General features: G+C 40.2%; 1 protein-coding gene across 3 annotated transcripts in view; it reads right to left on the bottom strand.

Moving 5' to 3' along the window:
• Positions 1–20,345, bottom strand: part of PTPN5 (protein tyrosine phosphatase non-receptor type 5) — an 82,365-nt gene that overhangs the window by 22,188 nt on the left and 39,832 nt on the right. For all 3 annotated transcript variants that reach the window (XM_032691388.1, XM_032691387.1, XM_032691389.1), the window contains exons 3-7: positions 14,453–14,634; positions 13,430–13,549; positions 11,495–11,578; positions 5,062–5,300; positions 2,128–2,317 (exon numbers count right to left, since the gene is read on the bottom strand). In XM_032691388.1, the coding sequence (XP_032547279.1) occupies positions 2,128–2,317; positions 5,062–5,300; positions 11,495–11,578; positions 13,430–13,549; positions 14,453–14,634 (815 nt within the window). The remainder of the gene's footprint in view (positions 1–2,127; positions 2,318–5,061; positions 5,301–11,494; positions 11,579–13,429; positions 13,550–14,452; positions 14,635–20,345) is intronic.

A 20,345-nucleotide genomic window follows, 5' to 3' on the forward strand; every position in this document is an offset into this window, starting at 1 on the left:
ATCAATTTCAAGACCTGCATGGGAACAAAACCTTCATATTTTCTCAATTGTTACTTGGTATTTAGTCACTCCAAACTCTTCCTGAGTAAAGCCCCATGATCTCATTTTTGGGTCTTAAATCATTCACTGCTCAAGTCAATTCTTTGTGAAATCAACAGGACTTCTACCTGAATAAAAATTCTAAATCTTGTAAGAATTTCAGGATTTAGCCCTGCAAATGTCCCCTCTGACTTTTCTTCCAAAGTGAAACAGAGCCGCTTGCTTCATCATGGATCTGGACTTTGAAAACCAAGCAGATTAGACAGATGGAAAATACACAATGCAGAGCTGGCTGGTGATAACTGTTTCATTTAAAAAAAAAAAAAACAAAACTAGTTTACAGTATTTAATTACAGAAATGGCACTTTGATTACACTGCATTTTTATCTGTGCTTTTTCAGTTTTCATTAAAGAATGAAAATAACTTTGGATAGTTTGACTGCTAAATGATTCTATGAACAGGAAAAAACTAATTCCAAATCTCTTAGAGAAATGAAGCGTATTTTTTCCTCCTTCTAACATTATTTTCTTTGCTTGAAAGCTACAGTGTACCTCAGAGACTGATGAAACCATATGTGGACTAGTTCAGCAGTCAGTTCACACACTAAGTGAAAATTTCCTCCCTAAAACAGGAATAGATGTTTTACCTTGAAAGAATCAGGGCATGCCTACAAAAAAGCTGCTTTTTTTCAACTTGGACAGCACTAAGTGAATTAAGGACCACAGATACCCGGTGTTCTGTTTTAAAAGAGAAGCCCCGACCATACCTCTTTCTTGTAAAGAGAAAAAAACCCTGAAACCGCACAAGGAGGGAGGACAGCAGGTGATACTCAGAGCGTTACTCCTTCCCTTTCAGACACTTACAGGTCATGAAGAGGACAGGCTGAAAGGGCTGTTATGTTGTCAGACAATCTTCCTCCTGCTTTGCTGAGATTCCATGCTTAAGAGAATATCTGACTTCGCAGTATTAACTTCATTAGCTCTTGATCACACGCCCTGCAACGCCTCAGCACGCAAAGTCTGTGCCCTGGTTACCTCCCATCTTGAGCAGGAATTTACAACCCTGCCTGGCAGACCTAATACAGCCACTGCAGCATTTTGCATACTACTATTTTTGTCAGGTATAATAAACATGACAAACATGACAATCCCTATCTCATGGACATCCAAGTAAGTAGGGAACAGACTCAATAGCATTTAAAGATCTAAAAAGCTAGAGTACTCTTGCTACACCAAAATGTATCTGACCTTTGTCCTAAACTACTCAGAAACCCAATTTTCAACTGCTTGTTTCATCTGTGTAAGTATATTTTCCCAAAATGAGGCAAAGAATCTTTCTGCCAAAGCATCAATAGATACAGTGAGCCAAGAAAACATATTTCAAAATCCTAAAAGTAACTGACAGACAAGCTTACAACTAGTAAATAATAGCCCTGTGTTAACCAGAGAACACTGAGTAGCTCCACATCAAGCACTAAGCAGTAAAGAGGGTGGATTAGGGGGGTTGGGCACTGGAAGAGGCACAAGAGAGAAGTGGTCACAACACCAAGCCTGACAGAGTTCAAAAGCATTTGGACAATACTCTCGGGCACATGGTGTGATTCTTGGGGATGGTTCTGTGCAGGGCTAAGTGTTGGAATCAATGATCCTTGTGGGTCCCTTCTAACTCAGCATACTCTGTGATTCTGTAATTTCATCCCTAGAGCAATTCCAGACACATTTCAAAAAGTTATGCCTACAGAAAACATGGCTTTTCTTCTGCACTCTAGTGAAAACTTTGATTTTTTTTTTTTATAAAAAAGTAGCATGCCAGCAGCAAAAACCCAAAAACTTGTGAAAAATAAGATTTGCTGTTGTCATTGCCAGAACTAATTCTCTAGTTTTTACATGACAATATCAATGAAAGCTTTCATATACTGTCATTCCAAGTGATGACAAATTTCAGAATTGCATTAAATGCTTCACTGGTGGAAGTGGAGTTTGTGTGCACTACTTTTAGACTTGCATAAAATAATAGTAAGGTTCATAGAAGAGAGACATCATCTAATTTGTATTGATGCTCCTAAAAGAGAGAAGTCAGATACTCACAAAGAACTCTGCCTGGAGTATGAAAGAATCCAAAGCTTTCTTGTGCAGTTCCTCTTCAGTAAGAATGTTTGATGCCGTCTGGAGGTATTCTCGGGCTGACTGTTCTCGTGGTGACATGACATAGCCAAAGCCTTGCTCAGAACAGCCTGGGGTACACATATCCAGTGTGAGTGAAACATTTGAACCTCTCCTGCAAAAACAGAGCGGTCAAAGTTTGCTTACAACAGAACAGAGTGACCCACCACTGTCAGCAATGGACGCAGTCCCAATGACAGATTAACAACTTCAGAAAAGCACCCAGCTGATTCTCATGGGTACGGTTTGGTCACTAACTGTAAAAAATGGGTGATGCTTCTTGTGTAGACAAGACCAGAAAATGATTTTGTGCACTGAAACATGAAGGTTGATACTTTGATTGGTGATAAACTGGGATAAACTACCAGTTCGACATCAATAAAGATGTGAAAAGCCAATGACTGCAGCAAACAATTTTTATGTCTGAAAAATTTTCTTTCCACAAATTTACATAATGAGAAGGTTAAAATGAAGGTCCCAACATTTTAACAGTTACATTGAAAACAGAGATACTGTTGAGTTTAGAATTTTTAGTGGCTTTATTGTAAGTTAGCCACACAACAACAACAAAAAAAACCCTCAAAATGCCTACATTGTTTATTGAGTACAGTTTTAACATATTTCTGAGCTTCTGCCAATCTCACATATCATAGACAAAAGTAAGATTCAAAAGGCATCAGTGAATCTATATTTAAATATCTTTAACAAAAAATAAAGTCACACAATATGATGACTACTAGATAAGTGTTCTATACATCCACACAGTAAACCTATTTTTGATGAATCTCAACTGGCAAAATCTAGTTAGGAGGTGTGTGCAGGAGCTGTTGAAAAATCACATTACCAGCTCACGGAGAAGATCACGGAAGTTGGTTCTTGGGTCACAGCCCTTTCCTGGATTCAGGAGTTTTTCCAAAAGAATGTGCAGCCAGCCTCTTGCTATGATTCACAGCCATGGGGAAATGATTTGGAATGAAACATGACCACTAATGGCAGACATCAAATCTTTAGTTATATCTTTCAAAGGATTTTGACCTTACCTCCCTGTGCTATTAAACAGCTACCACATTTCTCCCCAGAAACAGACGCATGATAATGAATGCTTTTAGTTCTTTCAAGGTAGAAGAGGTTACATACATGAATAGCTCTTCAGTATGAGGAAATGAGATTTCTTCTTTAACAACATCCAGTGTGTTTGAATTTAACTACTGACTACACCTCTAATGGAATAGGTAGTCAAAGAATGAGAGAGAAGTTAAGATAGAGAAGCAGAATGGATTCCAAAGAGGGACAGGTAGCTAATTTAACACAACACCAAACAAAGGCAAAGTGTCCAATGCTTAATGTAAATGAAATTTGCCAGGGCACAGCTTAAACCTGAAATGATGTCTGTCTTCTCAAGCATACGTGTATGTTGAAAACAAGTTTATTTTACATCTTAAGTGTACACATAGTACACATTCTACCTAGTGTGAGAATTCCAAGCAAATGCTTTATTTTTCCCACCTCTAGTTCTTTGACAGGTTTTTAATTGTAATTCTTTACTTTAACCAATCGTTTACTCCCCAATTGATATTCCCTAACTCTCTCAATACAGTGAGTATCTTCCCTGCAGGCTAGCAGTCACCTGAGAAGAAATGTCAGCATCTTTATAATGACTGAAATGGAATGAATCAAGGATAGTGAAGAACACAAATGATTCATGCTTTTCAAGCCCAATCTTGCCATAATGAAAGAAACAACAAAACTCACTGATAGCAGCAGGTTCAGGGACAAGCCCCAGAGGCTACTGCAATCTCATGTTAAAGGCAGAATATAGCAATAAAAGATAGGAAATTTTAGGACAAATGTTATAATAACATATAAAGTGAGAAAAAACATTCTAAGCTCATGGAGTGCAAATTGAAAGCCTCTTCTGTAACGTCCCTTTTACTGTGTCCTGTGGAGATTTGGAAACTCAGCATCATACTCCTTAAAATCCAAGTTCTGCCCTTTGTTTCAAGTTTTAGGTATGAGAATTAACTATGGTTAGCAATCCAATTAAGCCTGAAAACCTAGAAATAAAGAAAGGTGATACTCTGCCATGCTGGGCCTTTCAGTAGCCTCGTTCTTATTTATAACATCATCACCTTTGCAGAATTTCTTCACAGGAATTCTTTCATCAAGACCTTTTTCTGATTTCACTAATAAAATGGAAAGAACACAAACCAGAAAAAAAAAATAATCTTCCTTTTATCTTGAAACTGCCTTTTACCAGCTGTGAATCTCTCTGAGAAGCTCCATTGCCCTGACGGTTCAAGCAGTGAACACCAGCTCACCTTGACGTTTCATTACTGGGTTAATTTGAAACAAATTCATTTACTTTTGGACTAACTCATTTATACAAGAATTATTGCAGATGACCACTCCTCCTACGGTGTTCTTTTGAAGAACTGTCCTCCAGCATGAGTGACAGAAAAAAAAATCTACAAGATCCTCCTCTTTCAGAGGTAGCAGCTTTCACCGCCCTATGGTGGATTTCATTCTACACAGTTGCCATAATGAGGAATGGCAAAAGCCTGATGAAACACAAATAGATATATTCAAAGGAAAGAAATGATGCTTTAGAATAGCACTTGTTGACAGCTGCCTAGAAACTGTATTTTTTTTAGCTAATATGCTTATATTTATGACTGGATTGAAAACAAGACAGGAAACAACTAAATATATATATATATATGTAATAAAGCAGGTGCTTGACTTTAAACCCCATTTTAAAGTGACATTCACAAAGGCAATAAAGCTTCCTGCTTTGCATAGAACTCCTAAATCCACAAATTCTGGGACCAGACCTTCCCCTATTAGCCACATCTACCCTACCTTTCTTGCAAGCCCACGGATTTAACCGTTAGAGTAGCTGGATCTGTCTCCGCTTTAATGTCCATTACGCAGTCAAAGACCGGAGTCTCCGGTACGGGATCCAAATCTAGGAAGTCATCCTCATTTTTATCCTCTGTCCACTCTGAGTACGTGAACGAAGGCTGCCGGCTCACAGATTGGCGTCTGTCCTCTTGAAGCGGGAAGGGGGGGTCTGGTCGGGCTCTGAGTAGATGCCAAAACTAAAGGAAACAAACATTTAAAAAAGCCTTCTGCTTGTTGCCAGCCCTTCCATACAGCCCAGAGGATGGGTCTTCAGGGTAGTATCCCAGTTCACTATAATGTATTAGAATCGGAGAGTACTGAAGAGGACAGGAATGTTCCATGCAGGAGTAGCTTTGTGGTGCATGCTATAAGGATTCACATCTACCCATTCAAACCTGCTTTCAGCCACAGAGGTTTCCACAGAGCTGGCCAGGCTTAACTCGGGGATACAGTAGAAGTGGAATGTGCTTGTGATCATCATATGCAAGCCAACGTGATATCACTGTCCTTTTGTTCAGTTTCTTATCCTTCCTAGGCTTGTTTACAAAATAAAAACTCATTGTAATATTCTACAAATCATACCTCTCCTGACTTAATGGGTTTCCATCTAAAATTTACAGGTGGTTGAGTTAAGAAAAGTAAATATAATTGGACTGAACAACTTTGATAACTTTGCACTATACCCAAAATTTATATAAAAATCCATCATTTTTAGAAAGGCCTCAGTTTTGATGTACCTGCTTCTGAGGCTCAGAATACCCTTATCAGTTTTTGGCAAAGACTGTTTTATAATCTAATTATCTGATTTGAACATGGTATAAACATTAAATAATAAATCTTGTGAAGGAAAATAAATGTAATATTAAAAGTTACAAATAAATGAAAGGTTTGAAATGGCATGAAGCTAAGAAATTTCTGCATCATATTGGTTTGCATAGATGCTGTAGCAGGTTATATGATTTGGAAATCAGATCATTAGATTGTTTAAATCCTTCACACAGGCCTCAGTTTAAAAATTTCAAGCTCAACTGTGGACTCCAGGATCTGCAACCTTAGGCCAGCTTCATCCATCTAGCACTTCATTCATCCTAGCACTGAACTAGGAGTAGCATCACTCAGAATAAATGTCATACAAACTGTAACTGTACTGTCATGAATCCTTTTGAGGCTAAGAACAGGTCTTATTTTTCCAAAGTAAAGCTTCTTCTTTCCTTTTCTTACATGGCTTTTAAACGAACAGTTGAATTTGGAAAATGTGCCACTAAAGGTCAAATTTCTTTCTCTTCCTAGGCTAGTAAAGCACATTAGCCTGCATAGGATTTGAAAGAAGAGTTTTCTTGTACCTGTCTTATTTTCATGTACTTTCATTTCTCTGAGCCTAAAGAATGAAAGGAAGTTTTAATTTCTGTCCATATCTAGCCTTAGCCAATGTTAGACTCTCACAAAGCAGCAGTATTTATTTGAAAGTTACAAAATGCTTTTTTTGTTTCAATTAACCAGAGTACACAGGAATTACGAAAGTAAACATAGGAACACCATTACTAGACTTTCATTTTACACAAACTCAAGGCCAAGTCTGAACTTGGCCTGTTATATGACAAACAAGAAGCTGGAGGCTCTATTTTCATTCCTCGACTACTAGAGTTTGGCAATCCCACATGGCACTATCCATGATTCTTACCCATACTGCAAGACTATGATAGCTGAGCAGGGATCAATAACTCTGTACTGCTGGAGAGTGCTGCTGTACCAAAATCAATGCTCGTGCTGAGGGCTAAGAGTAAAGTCTAGGTACCAATTCTCTGTTACAGATTCTAGGACTGGTACGGTCACACAGGGCTGATTCTACTGGTGATTCAACCCACTATAAAACCAAAGGAACAGAAAGTTTCCCCTAGAAACAAAACATCTTTTCTTTACATTGAAAGAAGTGTGTGGCAAATAAGGAGCTGTCCAAGACACTGGAAGAAATTAAGTTATACTTAAAAGCGACGAGGTTACAATAAATAATGGAAAACTACTCTGAAAACCTACTCAGAAGAACAGTTCAATGCTGGTTCTCTGCAGGTGCCTGAGTGTTAACACACTATTTTATGAGACAGAAGACAGACATCATCACTAATACAAGCCTCAAGCACTCTATCCAGCCTTTTGTTTTCACCGTGATTACTAAACCACCCAACACATTCTGGTACCTGGGTGCTTCAAATGTTAGCTGATGTCTGCTCTCCTGAAACATTTGCTCTACATGTATTAGAGTTACAAATTCCCCAATACAGGAATGAACTGGACTTCAGCACATGCGCAGACCAGACAGGTATCACTTGTGAGAATCTGCTTAACCGCATTTCTCACCCTTGCTACATGGTCCAACAGTTACTGCTCTGCATTAAAGCAACAAAATACTCATATAAACAGGCACATTTTCTCCCTTTCCTAGGGAAGTGCTAAAGTAGTACTGTAGATTACCATAGCTGCTGAACAAAAACAAAAATGCATAAGCTGCTTTTCACTGTTTTGTGTTTAGTACATATCCCGGGGGGTTACAGGCCAATCAGTTTCACCTCAATGCCCGATGGAGCATTGAGGAGCATCCTGGAAACTATGTTAAAGCATATGGAAAATGAGGAGGTAATTGGTGACAGCCAACAGGGCTTCACTAAGTGCAAATTGTGTCTGACAAATCTGGCAGCCTTCCAGAGTAGGATTACAGTGGCGGTGGGTAAGGGAAGTGCGACTGACATCATCTACCTGGACTTGTGCAATGCACTGTCTTGCATGACATCCTTGCCTCTAAATTGGAGACGCATGGATGTGATGAATGGACCACTTGGTGGATAAGGAAGTGGCTGGATGGTCGCACTCAAAGAGTTGTGGTCAACGACTCGATATCCAGGTGGAGACCGGTGACGAGTGGCGTTTTTCAGGGGTCAGTACTGAGACCAGCATCGTTTAACGTATTTGTTGTTGACACGGACAGTGGGACAGTCTTCACCCTCGGCAAGGCTGAAGACGACACCAAGCTGTGTGGTGCAGTTGACACACTGGAGGAAAGGGATGCCATCCAGAGGGACCTGGACAGAATTTAGAGATAGGCCCATGTGAACCTCATCAAGTTCAGCAAGGCCAAGTGCAAGGTTCGGCATGTGTGTCAGGACAATCCCAAGCAAAAACAGCCCAGGGGATGAACGGACTGATAGAAGGTCTGCCAAGAAGGACATGGGGGTGTGCCTGACGAGAAGCTCAACATAACCCAGCAATGTGCACTTTTAGCCCGGAAAAAAATTAACCTTATCATGGGCTGCATCGAAAATAGCGTGACCAGCAGGCTGGGGGAGGTGGTTCTCTGCCCTCCACTCTCATGAGATCCCACCTGGAGTACTGGGTCCAGCTCTGGGGCCCCCAGCATAAGAAAGACATGGATCTGTTGGAACAATTCCAGAGGAGGTCATGAAGTTGATCAAAGGCCTGGAGCACCACTCCTGCAAAAACAGGCTGAGAAAGTTGGGGCTATTCAGCCTTGAGAAGACAAGGCTCCAGGGAGACCTTAGAGAAGCCTTCCAGTAGATAAAGGGGCTTACAAGAAAGCTGGAGATGGACATTTTACAAGAGTATGTAATTATAGGACAAGGGGCAATGGCTTCAGACTAAAAGAAGGCAGGTTTAGATCAGACATTAGGAAGAAATTCTTTACTATGAGGGTGGTGAGGCATTGGAACAGGTTGCCCAGAGGAGGTGTGGATGCACCATCCCTGGAAATGTTCAAAATCAGGTTGGATGAGGCTCCGAGCAACCTGGTCCTGTGGAAGGTGTCCCTTCCCATGGTTGGGGAGTTGGAACAAGATGGTCCTTGAGGTCCTTTACAACAGAAATCATTCTATAATTAATTCCACGTATATCAGAGTGGGACTGGTGTATCAGGTCCGTCTATAAAGAGAGAAGGGTACATTTGGGAAAGAAAGATTTGATTATGAAGGCACTCCTTAAAGTAAAAGACCCCTCCAAGGTGCCTTCTAGGCAGTATATTGCTTAAAATCCATTTTAAAGGAAGAATGAGAAAGAGAGAGAGATATGACTCAGCCGAGAGTCATAGGAAAAATAAAGAAAAAAAAGGGAAAGATAAAGAAAACTATCTTCATGCAACTATCTGTTGTTCACCAGACTGGGATTCTAGAAACTCTTCCTGGTTCAATCATTATTTTCAATGTTCTGCCAATGACTATTTTATACCTTATTCCCTTCTTGTTAGAAGTAGATGTTTGCAAATTGCAAAGCAGCATGACCTGAGATGTCTGAGAGTAAGGTAACAGGTAGGCAGGAATGGACAAGGTTCATGTGCTCTCTCTCCTTCCTAATGTCCACATTAGAGAGAAAAAATTGGGCAAGATGGACCATTGGTCTGAACTCACAGGACGTTTCTTTTACCCTGCTGCCTTGTGACTTATTCAGAGAGCCAGGTGACATAGCGTGTGACATTCGTGCCTCTACTCCAGTCAGAAGACTGTTAGCACAGACCACATGAACACAAACCAGTGCAAACTTGACTACAGGAAACTGTTATAAAACTTTTTTCTTTACAAAAGTTTTAGCCAACACTTAAAAATGGGCCAAAATCTGCTCTCATCTACACTAGTATTCACGTTCATCTGCAAGGAATTCAGATGCAAAGCAGCTAAAACTGAGATCAGAATTTTTGGGCACACAGAGCTTTCACTTTGTTACCTTCTGTGTTAAGAAGGGGTCAGCAATAAATGTTTCCATCCACTGAGAAACAGTTGAATATGCAGAAAAATCACACCCCTCCTATTCAGATTTTCAGCTCAGAATGTTTTGCTGCAAAATTACGTGGAACTCATAAAGTTCTTGAGAATTCTTAGATGTCTCCATCTTTTTAAGTTTAATATTTGCAATTACAGAGTCATCAGAAGTTTATTTTTGAGGACAAAATCAATTTGAATAAGGAATCACAAAAAGTAGAAAATTGCATAAACCCTCCTAACTTCCTTGCCTGCATCAATGATCACAATAATGGAGAAATTAACTATAATTACTTTGCCTTGTGAATGGTTTTTAGAAAGTATATTCAGCTGACGCATTAAACAGAAGATTTTGCCAGTGTGCTGCCTCTGAGTGAACTTAACCATGGTATATAATATGACATACTTTCTAGCAGGGAGTCTGGCCAGCAAATCAAAGGAGGTGTTCCCCTTTTCTTGGAACTGACACAGCTGCACCTTGAATTCTGTTTACAAATTTTGGTCCTCCAGTTTGAGACAGATACGGAAAAACTGGAGTGGGGCCAGTAGAAGGTTGCAAAAGAGGTCAGGGGTGCAGAGTACAGCACCTTTGAAGAAGGTGGAGGGAATTGGGCTTGTTCAGCCTGGCAAAGAGGAGGCTCTTTTTCGTAGTGGCAGCTGATACCACAAGGGACAATGGCCACAAACTGCAGAAATTCAGCTCAGACATTTAACTTTGTGAAATTCACATCAGATACTAGGAAAAAATTCTTCCCCAAAAGTGCTGTACAACTCCTTCCATGAAGGTTTTCAAAACCTGTGTAGAAATATGCATCTAATTGAGTGTTGGCAACAGCCCTGCTTCAAGCAGGATGTTAGACTAGCAAGATCAAGAGGTCCCTTCCCACCAACAGTCCCATGATTCTATAATATACTTCATTGTACTGTGCATCACTCAAACAGCATATCAATAGTACAGCTTCAGCTTCCTGAGCTACCCGAGGGTGCACCTCTGTAAGGACAGGAGGTGATGCTCTACCTGTATCTTCAGTAGCTGCATTCCCACTCTAAGAGAACAGCATACAGGGGTATGGAAAGCCACATTCAATTAGAGCTCCCTAAAAAGAGAGAATTTTTCACAGTTTTCCATATCTACCACACAGCTTTGTGCCAGTTACGCAATCAGTGGAGAAACATGATATTCTCCTCCTGTTCCCAAACAGCTGACAGCTAACCAGGTTAATTGTAGTCATGCCACTAAGCTTGTTCTGCAGCTGGGGTCTTGGCCTACATCTACAAGTGCTTTACATTCAGTATTACACTGATGTTCTGGAACAGCTCTTTCTGCCACTGAAGTCAATGGATTAAGGTCCTATTACCGGACCACATCCCTTCTATTTAAGTGCAAATTTTTTGCCCATCTGTGGATGGAAAGAATAAAAACCATCAGCGTGATCCCCCATTAATCAAGACATTGAGTAAGGTTAAGTGCTTCCTGTACATAAAGCAAGCAGATAGTTATATAGAAACAGCCCCAAAAATGCTGCTTTACAATCAACTTGGGTATAACACCAACAACTTCAGGTAAATTAGACATCTTATAAAAACTCATTGAAAAAGGGCACGAATATAGTTTGCATAGTATCATAACTTACCAGAGATCCTACAAATAGCAGTCCTAGAGAAGCTAAAGACAGCAGGATGTATGATACCACAATGCTCCCAATTGTAGTCAGGTTCTGTGAAACAACAGAATAGACAACAACTCATGAAATATTTAGGGACACAGTATAGTGTCTGTATGCGTGTTCTTGGCAAAATGTGTATTATTTCCCACGAATATTTAGTCATACCATACTCACCTGTGGAAAAGCCACCACTACCAGAAAAAATGCCAGGCTTTGGAGAAGACTGAAACTGAAATCATCTCCAAGCCCCATCAACTCAGAAAGTCTAAACCCCAGGTTTTGTTCTGAAGGCAAAAAAGAATTCTGCTTCCTACCCTCATGCATTGCCAAAACTGAGATCTGGATCCACAATTCAGTTTTGCAGCCTGGACCCAACGCTTCATTGCTGCAGTCAGTGCAATTTTATACTTTTGCAAAGGGCTTTGAACGAAGTTTAGTACTGTTCCTGTGTTTAGAGGTCCTTACATAAAATCCAGCCACAAAAGACTTTTCTCTGTTTTATACACATTCTGTGAAATACCAGCAGGTTAATTCACACCACTGGAAGTGAAATTAATTCCAGTGTCTTAGCCATATTTAAGTAGTTTATAGTTTGGCCTATTCTCAGTAGTAGGTGCAAAATTCAGTTCTAATGGGCTTCAGTGGTCAAGGAACTGTACTCTGTTTCTGTCCCACTAGTACAGCTAAAGAAAAAGGTGGAGTTAAGAGCTTCCACTTGCTTATTTTAATGACAGAAGATTTCTTTGCCTTTACTGTTTTCAAGTCTAAATTTGCATGATAAACAGTGCTATAATAAACAGTCCTCAAAAATATGCATGAACATCTGCACAGTCATACTTGGGATATTCTTGTAGTGTGTTCTAGGAATCAGTTTCCTCCATGCTGAACAATTATTTTAAGTCAAAATCACACAAATCAGTGATTTTCTGTAAGGAACAACAATTTGTTAATGATTCAGCCACTACAAATAAGACACAGGCAGTAGTCCATGAAGAGCTCTGTGCATAATAAATCCAACAGCAAAAGGGCAAAGAAAAAGTGCTTCTTTTGAAAAAAAAACACAAAAGAGCAGGCGACATGCAGCTCATAAACATTGCTAAGAGGAAACAGAAAACAGTCGTCACTTTACTTCAGTCACAAGAGGCACAGAACCAGATTTTTTATTTGTACTGCATAGCCTCTGCTACAAAGATTATGTACAATGAATCTAAGCGTTCTGATAGCAAATATATTTCATCTGATTTTTGAAAGTAGCTGTTCACTATTTAATTAAGGTTCTGTCCACACTAGGAAAATCTGCACTGGGTATAATTACCAGTAATTTATCAGATGAATCATTCTGGTATACGTGTCATTATGTCATGGTGAGAAGCCAAGCAGTTTTACTGGAATAGCTTTGTAGATATAATTGAACCTGTACACCTAGTACACTTGAAATACATTTACTGCATATAGGTATGTTCTAAACACTCAACAAAAATAGATTTTTGTGACTGAGTATGTTGTGATTTGCACCTTTTATGTGAGTTGATCCATTCTTTCAGAATTTAAGTTTCTATTCATCCCAATAAATGAAGTTCCAGCTCTCCCTTTACTGTGAACTAAACCTTAGTGGGCTGGCTTCTTATTGCTTGCTTCATTTGCAATTATTAGCACATTATAAAAAATCTGCTGTGCTGACCTAACATCATAGCCAAAAATTCAGCACTATATGTCAAAGATAAAATATTGATCTGTTTTCAGAAAACTCTTTTAACCTTCTCAGGACAGACACACAATGCAGCAATCACTGTAATATATGAAATACATGTGTATTACACTTTTAATCAGAAGAGATATTAGAAGCGCCATCCAAGGCTACTGACATCAACTATATAATCAGAGAGGAGTACAGGGACTTACCTCCCCTTGATCTGACAAAACCTGTTTAAATGGAGTAAGCAAGTACGAGAGCAGGTCAAAGGCATTCTGAGCTGCTGGGATGGTCCCGTAAGTGCCGTACCACAGCATCATGCAGAGAAGCTGTGCAATCAATCAGAAAAGACATAATGAGCACCTCTCATTATACATTTTCATTTCAAGACTGCATAATTAACTAATTTAGTTAGCATTGATTTCATCTTGATTATCATTTTTGCTTTAAAAAGTCAGGTATTTTCTAGGCTGTAGTTTAACAAGAATAAGAAGACTGAAGGCTACATGCTCAGCCACTATTAACTAGATATGCATCACTGAGTTATGCAGGTTTACTCTGATCCACACTAGAAAAAGGACTGCCCAGGTGTACATTGAAAGAGCAGCAGATTCCTCTGACTTCTGAACTCTTCTAGATCAGAACTGGTAATTCAATGAAATTACTATGTTATTAAAAGACTATTAAGACCTCTCTGAAATCTCTCACAAATAAGCAACGCTCGCATGGACATCACTATAAATAGACACATACACACAAATATACACGCATGGGAACTTTTCATTTGAACCACTTTTGGGTGCTGCACACACCAGAGGTAACATAAAACTACAAAAGCAATGATGCTATACTTAATGTACTCACAGAGAGGTATAATCTCATCTCTGACTGTGAAGGGCACACCGCAACTTTACTGGGATACACCTCCCGATCCACTTGATAACAAAATGGGTATTTACCCCCATACATACCAGCTACAGAAAATGGATTTTGTGGGAGATCAGATCAGTCATTGGGCAAAGGAGGCATTTGCAGTGAGGCAGTAAATGGGATGGGAGTCTGGGACATCAAAACGCAGGAGTTGTTCACAAGGCAAAGAGGCGGCTGCAGAAATGAGAGGACTGTACCTATGTCCACTGCTACATCTACAGCAAATGAGAAGGAGACCTCCCAAGCCAACACAGCTTAGAAGGAGGGTCCCAGCATTTCAAAGCTATGGCAAACTGCCTTACCAGTATCTGTGAGAGGACAAACAGATACATGCTGTCTCCAGGCATTAATCCATTCCATCGGGGCGGCCAACCAAGCACTGCTGTTTTCTGAGAGGTTTTCAGGGACTGCTCCTTCCTTTTCAGCTCTCCTTGCTGTCCTTCAGCTTCATCCATTGACTCCATAACAGCTGGACTGGAACAACCTTCACGTGAAAATGACATGTGCAGGGGATGAATAGTGTGTGACCCTGCAGGCACCGCGGGGGCTGCGAGGGCTATTGTTTTCCTGGAGAGGATGGTTACCTCTCAGTTCCGCATCAGTAAGTGCAGCTCAGGATTGTGAGCGTCACACTCGATTAGTGCAGCTTTATTCACCTGCCTTCGTCAGAAAAAAGTGAGTGTGGGCGGATAAATTATTTTCCCTTTCTTTCCGGAGGTGCAGATTCTGGGCTTTGTTGTTAATAAATTCTCATCTACATTGCTGCACCTTTTCATTTTTACTTTTTAAAAGAAACTATCTGTGCTATTGCCTAGCTACACACTTCCCAGCTAAATGGTAGCACAGAACCCATTTTGTCCCTTCCTGCCTCAATTTCTCTCTTTGCCCTTATTTGTCTGCTTTGTCTAATTTGATTATAAATTTCTGAGGTAGAGATTGTTTCATGTTATGAGTCTGAATAGTGCTCAAGGGCTCTAGGTTTTGGCTGAGCATCCTAAGGCACTAATAAAATAGACTTTATTCTAATAACCTACTTCTTGGATGAATTCATACTCAAGAGCTATTTAATAATGTTGTAATGTTATTCTGTTTGGTGGAAATAACTGCTGGAGTGGCTAGTCCCTCAGTAACAGTATTTTGAACAGAGTCTCTGTAGATATAAACTAATTTGTAAGCTAAAAGGAGTGAAAGATCAGACCCACTTGATGTAAGTATTACTAATTCACATTTTTCTACATGAGGAAAGCCCCAAGGCTGCCCTGTGTACAGCACTGTAGCCTTAAGCCTAAGCCAGCCACCTGTGTCCCAGGGAAAGGCCACATCATTGGTCCTTCCCTGGTTTCAGAGAATCACAGAATATGCTGGGTTGGAAGGGACCCACAAGGATCATCGAGTCCAACTCCTGACCCAGTGCAGGACCCTCCCCAGAGTCACACCATGTGCCTGAGGGCACCATCCAAACACTTCTTGAACTCTGTCAGGCTTGGTGCTGTGACCACTTCGCTGGGGAGCCTGTTCCAGTGCCCAACCACCCTCTGGGTAAAGAACCTTTTCCTAATATCCAACCTAAACCATTTGTTGAGGTCAAGTTTCTAAAAAAAGTTCTTTTCAACGTACAGTTCTCTAAATGTCTCACAACAGTAACTCTAGGTCAGATAAGGACCCATAAAGTAACCACAGCTCTAATCAGACAAATGAAACATAAGGACCTGTGTATCAGCTGAGGGTCTCACCACAGTAAGAATTCATGAAAATATCCCATTCTGATTTCTATAATAGAAAAATGTGAGAGTAGGCAGGAACATGAGATGTTTATTCCCCCTCTGCTACTGTTCTCCCTCCCCTCACTGAAACAAACCTTAGGACATCCATGCCTGCACATGAGAACAAGGTGCTTAGAAAACACTGATGGCTTCATCTACAAGGTTCTGCATTCCCACAGCTGCTCAGTAACAAGAGGGTCACCACTGGGTAATGACTGGGGAGACCCAGAGACACAAGAAGGCGCATCTGCAGTGTACTATCAGGTGTTTCCCCAGGAGCTCAACGTTACTGGCTTCTCATTTTCAAAATGTTCATGTCAGTTCATGATGAGTAATGGCCTCAGCAAGGCATGCTGGGTATAACCAGTTGTATGTAACTATTTCATTGTCTTTGCACAGATATTTCTCAGGAAACATGGAGAATGTGCATCTAAATAGACATAACCCCATGTATCTCATACCACAGGTACATGCTGAAATCACCCATTTGCCAAGGCCAGGTTGAATGGGGCCCTGAGCAACCTGCTCTAGCGGAAAGTGTCCCTACTCATGGCAGGGCAGTTGGGACTAGACAACCTTTCAGGTCCCTTTCAACCAAAACCATTCTATGAAGGAGTCATTAATTTTTTTAAACACTACCAACATTTTATGTTAAATACAGGTCAATAAAACAGGGAAAAATACGGAATTAGAGGTAAAATCACAAGTATCAAGAATCCCACCCTTCACTTTCACCAATGTGTCTTTTAATGCTGGAAGACAATCACTTGAAAACAACGCTTTTCAAAGGAAAAGCAGAAAGTTTCTGGAATACTGCTCAAGAGATCTTGGGAGCTCTACCTCTCAGTCCTTCAGGCTTCCAGCCAGTGATCTACAGTCCTTGACAAACATCTCCAAGAAACTCAGAGAGGACAGACACAGTCCTTGGTGTCCAGGGACACTGACCATACGTTTAACACCCGACTTCTGATACCACAGTACATAGAGCTGGACTCAGAAGTTCTCCAGGAGGACAACACAGCAGCCACATTAAGCAGCCACAGTTAAGGCTGCCTAAATACTTTAAATGCTGACCTTTGTTTTCACTTCTATAATGTGCTAAATCTTAACAGTTAAAGTTGCACATTTTCAAGCTTCTAAACTGCTTCATGTCTCACTGGATTCAAATAAGAATTGAGGTGAAAACACTTGTTAACGATTGCCAATTTTTTTCCCCCGCTACTTTTGCGGGATGTTTTTGCTCTGTGTTTTGGAACAGGAATTTGAAATTTAGCAGGGACAGAATCTTGATGGCAGAAATTATTTTTGTCATCCCTGCAGGGAGACATGCACCTGTGGCTGAGAACTAAACCTTCAGAAATATCTGTTTACATATAGTTTATTATTGTTTGCTCCTAAAGTCTCTAGCCTTCTATTTTCAGTAAACATATTTTAAGTTCTACTTCTCTTTTATCTGCATGAAATAATACAGCTCTGTCCCTAAGAATGGTTAATGAACATATTTACTGTTTTTCCAAATTCTGATGACTTCCTTTCTTGGATACTCCTCCCTAAAGCTCAAGATAAAATATATGCATGCAGAACTAAAATATCATTGGGAAGACAACCCAATAAGAAGTCAGGGAATGCAGATTTCAAGCTCAGCTTTCAATTGTTTTTTATAAGTCATAATATTTCATATTTCAGAAGATTTCTTTTAACTGACCAAAGGCTCATTCACCTGCCTTATGTAGTAGGTAAACAGAATTTGTTTCATATCTGTAACAGCCTGAGATTTTACAAGGTCATTTGTGTCTAGGCTGGAAACAAAATCCTGACTCTAACATGACAATGTGAAGGCCACTTAACCACATGCTCTCTGGAACAAAGATGTCAAAGTTAGGGGACTGCTCTGTGTCTGTAACCATGGGGATCTATGCCTCTCCACAGCCCAGAAGTCCAATTCCTGGAATTCCATTGTTGTTCAGTATCATCTGTACAATCGGAGGAGTCAAATTCTCCTTCTTATGACTGCCCTATATGAAAGACAATAGATTACTTCTACTTTCAATTATTTTCACTACGTAAGGTCCTGTTCTATGGACCTGGGAGCCCAGGATTCCAGCTCTGCTGAATTGAAACTGTTACGAACAGGTATTTGCACTAATACAAGAAAAGACAAGAGGGACAAGAACTAAAATACTGGAGAACTGCCTGTATTCATATGTATAAAGGAATTGATTAAGATACATGTCTTGGATATATGAAGAAAAAGGCCTATATTAATTAAAGTTCACTCAAACATTTGCTCTTCCAAATCCTAAAAGATTAGATTCTAACAAACATAATGATTCCCACCTAGGGTTCTGTATTGATTTAACTATGTCAGATTTAAACAATACTGCAATTATCACTCACACTTCATCTTGCAATCCTATATTCCTGTATTATTTGCCCTAATGGGGCTTGGATTCTTTCACTGCGCAGATGAGGTAATAAATGAGTGAGACATCAGTAAAGCTTTCTTGTCCCAGGGTGAATGCGAAGGTCTGGAGAGAGCTGGCAAGGATGACTACATCCAGGAGTGAATCGTGCCTCTCCTCTGTTAGTGATTTGACTGACAGTTAAATGTAACATCCATGTGATATCCTCTTCTATTCCTGCATCATGAAGATTGGGATTCAGGTTCCACAAATACTTCTGCTTTGGTGCAGGACTATGGTTGCTAGAAAAAAAAAAAACCCTTTGGCAGAAGAATTAAAAAGGTCTCTGACATCTGTAACAGCCATATGGCTTGTTAAAGCAACCAGACATTTCAAAACAGCACCATAAACTTAACCTCATCCTTGCTGTTCAGGGTAAGGAACTTTCTGGATCATGCCAGGGATCCATTCATCCTGTATTCCTTCCTTAAATGTTGCCACCCATACAAGCTGCCAAAAATACAAGGAACAATGCTTTGCTATGGAATAATACATAGGGAAACATCTTTCTCCACTCAGGAGGTAAAAGCTGGTTTCTGTAACTCTGAAAATGGCCATTTTAAAACCCCTGTGTCTCCATATCTTTAATTTTCTGACTTTATATGTGGGTACATAAAAGGCAGAAGAATGAAAAAAACACCTATATGCACTCTCAGGAAAACAAGTGCTTAGAGTACCAGGCTTAACTGAAATGTTAAAAGGCACTGTAGCAATGTCAACAAACCTCACGGCAACAAACGTGCCACGATCCCATCAAATCCTGCTGTGGGTGAGGCATTAGCAGCTCTGGAACTCAACTGATTCATACTTAAAGCCTTCAGTGAAAAACAAAACAAAACAAAAAACAAGTCCCCAGAACCGCACATCGTGGCTGTTATTTCCTAATGAAATTAACACTTTAAAAGGAACTTGTGTCCTCTTTTGTGCATGGGTGCTAATGCTCACGGAATTGACACAGCTCCATGGCAGACTTAATTTAATAATGTATTTTTGAGCAACAGACTTGTTTCTCATCAAAATTGTTTTTATAACAGAAATAAAATATACCCCAGCAATGACAATATAGTGCTCTACAGTTATTAGACATTTATGTACATCCATCACACTGTCCCTGTGGAGGATTGGATGGTACTGCTTCTTCACTGAGAAATATAGATTTTGTCAATGGTGGCTGCTTCTTCACCGGGGGTGGAATCCCCAGGTTTTGTGAATTACCTGCCAGACATGCAAAATGAAGGAAAACCAGGCCTCACCTGTTCTGCCAACTCTCAAGCTGTAGCAGTCAACACACCACAGATGCTCAGCTGCATTGTCCCACGATCGTTTAGGGTGTATAGAGATACATATCCCTCTGAACCTATCTTCATGATGGCTGTGAGTGGCAAGAATTTATAGGAATGGACCACAGCATAAAAGCATCACAAAGCATGAACACACCAGCCAAACTTCACATCCGTCAAGACTACCAACACTTCATACCAGAATCATAAATGCATGTATAGCTTTTAAATCTTCAGATATCAAAAGACAACTACCCACTGAAATCACTGTCTCCAATTTCCATTTAACTGCCAGGGAGACCTGCTATTGATGACAGAACAGTAGATGAATGTACACTACTGATATGGGGCTGCAAGTGCTTCTTTTGACATGCACCTAAACTGCATAAGCAGGACACAGCCCTTGGCATCACAGTTCACATATCTGGTCAAGACCTTGTTAAAAACATACATCATAGGACATCCTGATTGCAGGCAACTCCAGGTACTGGCAAGACACACCAAAGCTGAATGAGTTGCCTCAGAGTGCACATGAACAAAAGGCAGCTTGTGCTGGAGGGTAAATAAAGCTTTAGGAGAAAGGTAACGTATGAGAAAACATTCTTTTTTTTGCTTGCCACTGCAGAATGATAAGGATGGAAACCAAGTAATTAGCTTCCTTTTGCACTGCAGTGGTATGGGAGGAAATGG

The sequence above is a fragment of the Chiroxiphia lanceolata genome, chromosome 6, assembly GCF_009829145.1.
Source record: "Chiroxiphia lanceolata isolate bChiLan1 chromosome 6, bChiLan1.pri, whole genome shotgun sequence".
Lineage (NCBI taxonomy): Eukaryota > Metazoa > Chordata > Aves > Passeriformes > Pipridae > Chiroxiphia > Chiroxiphia lanceolata.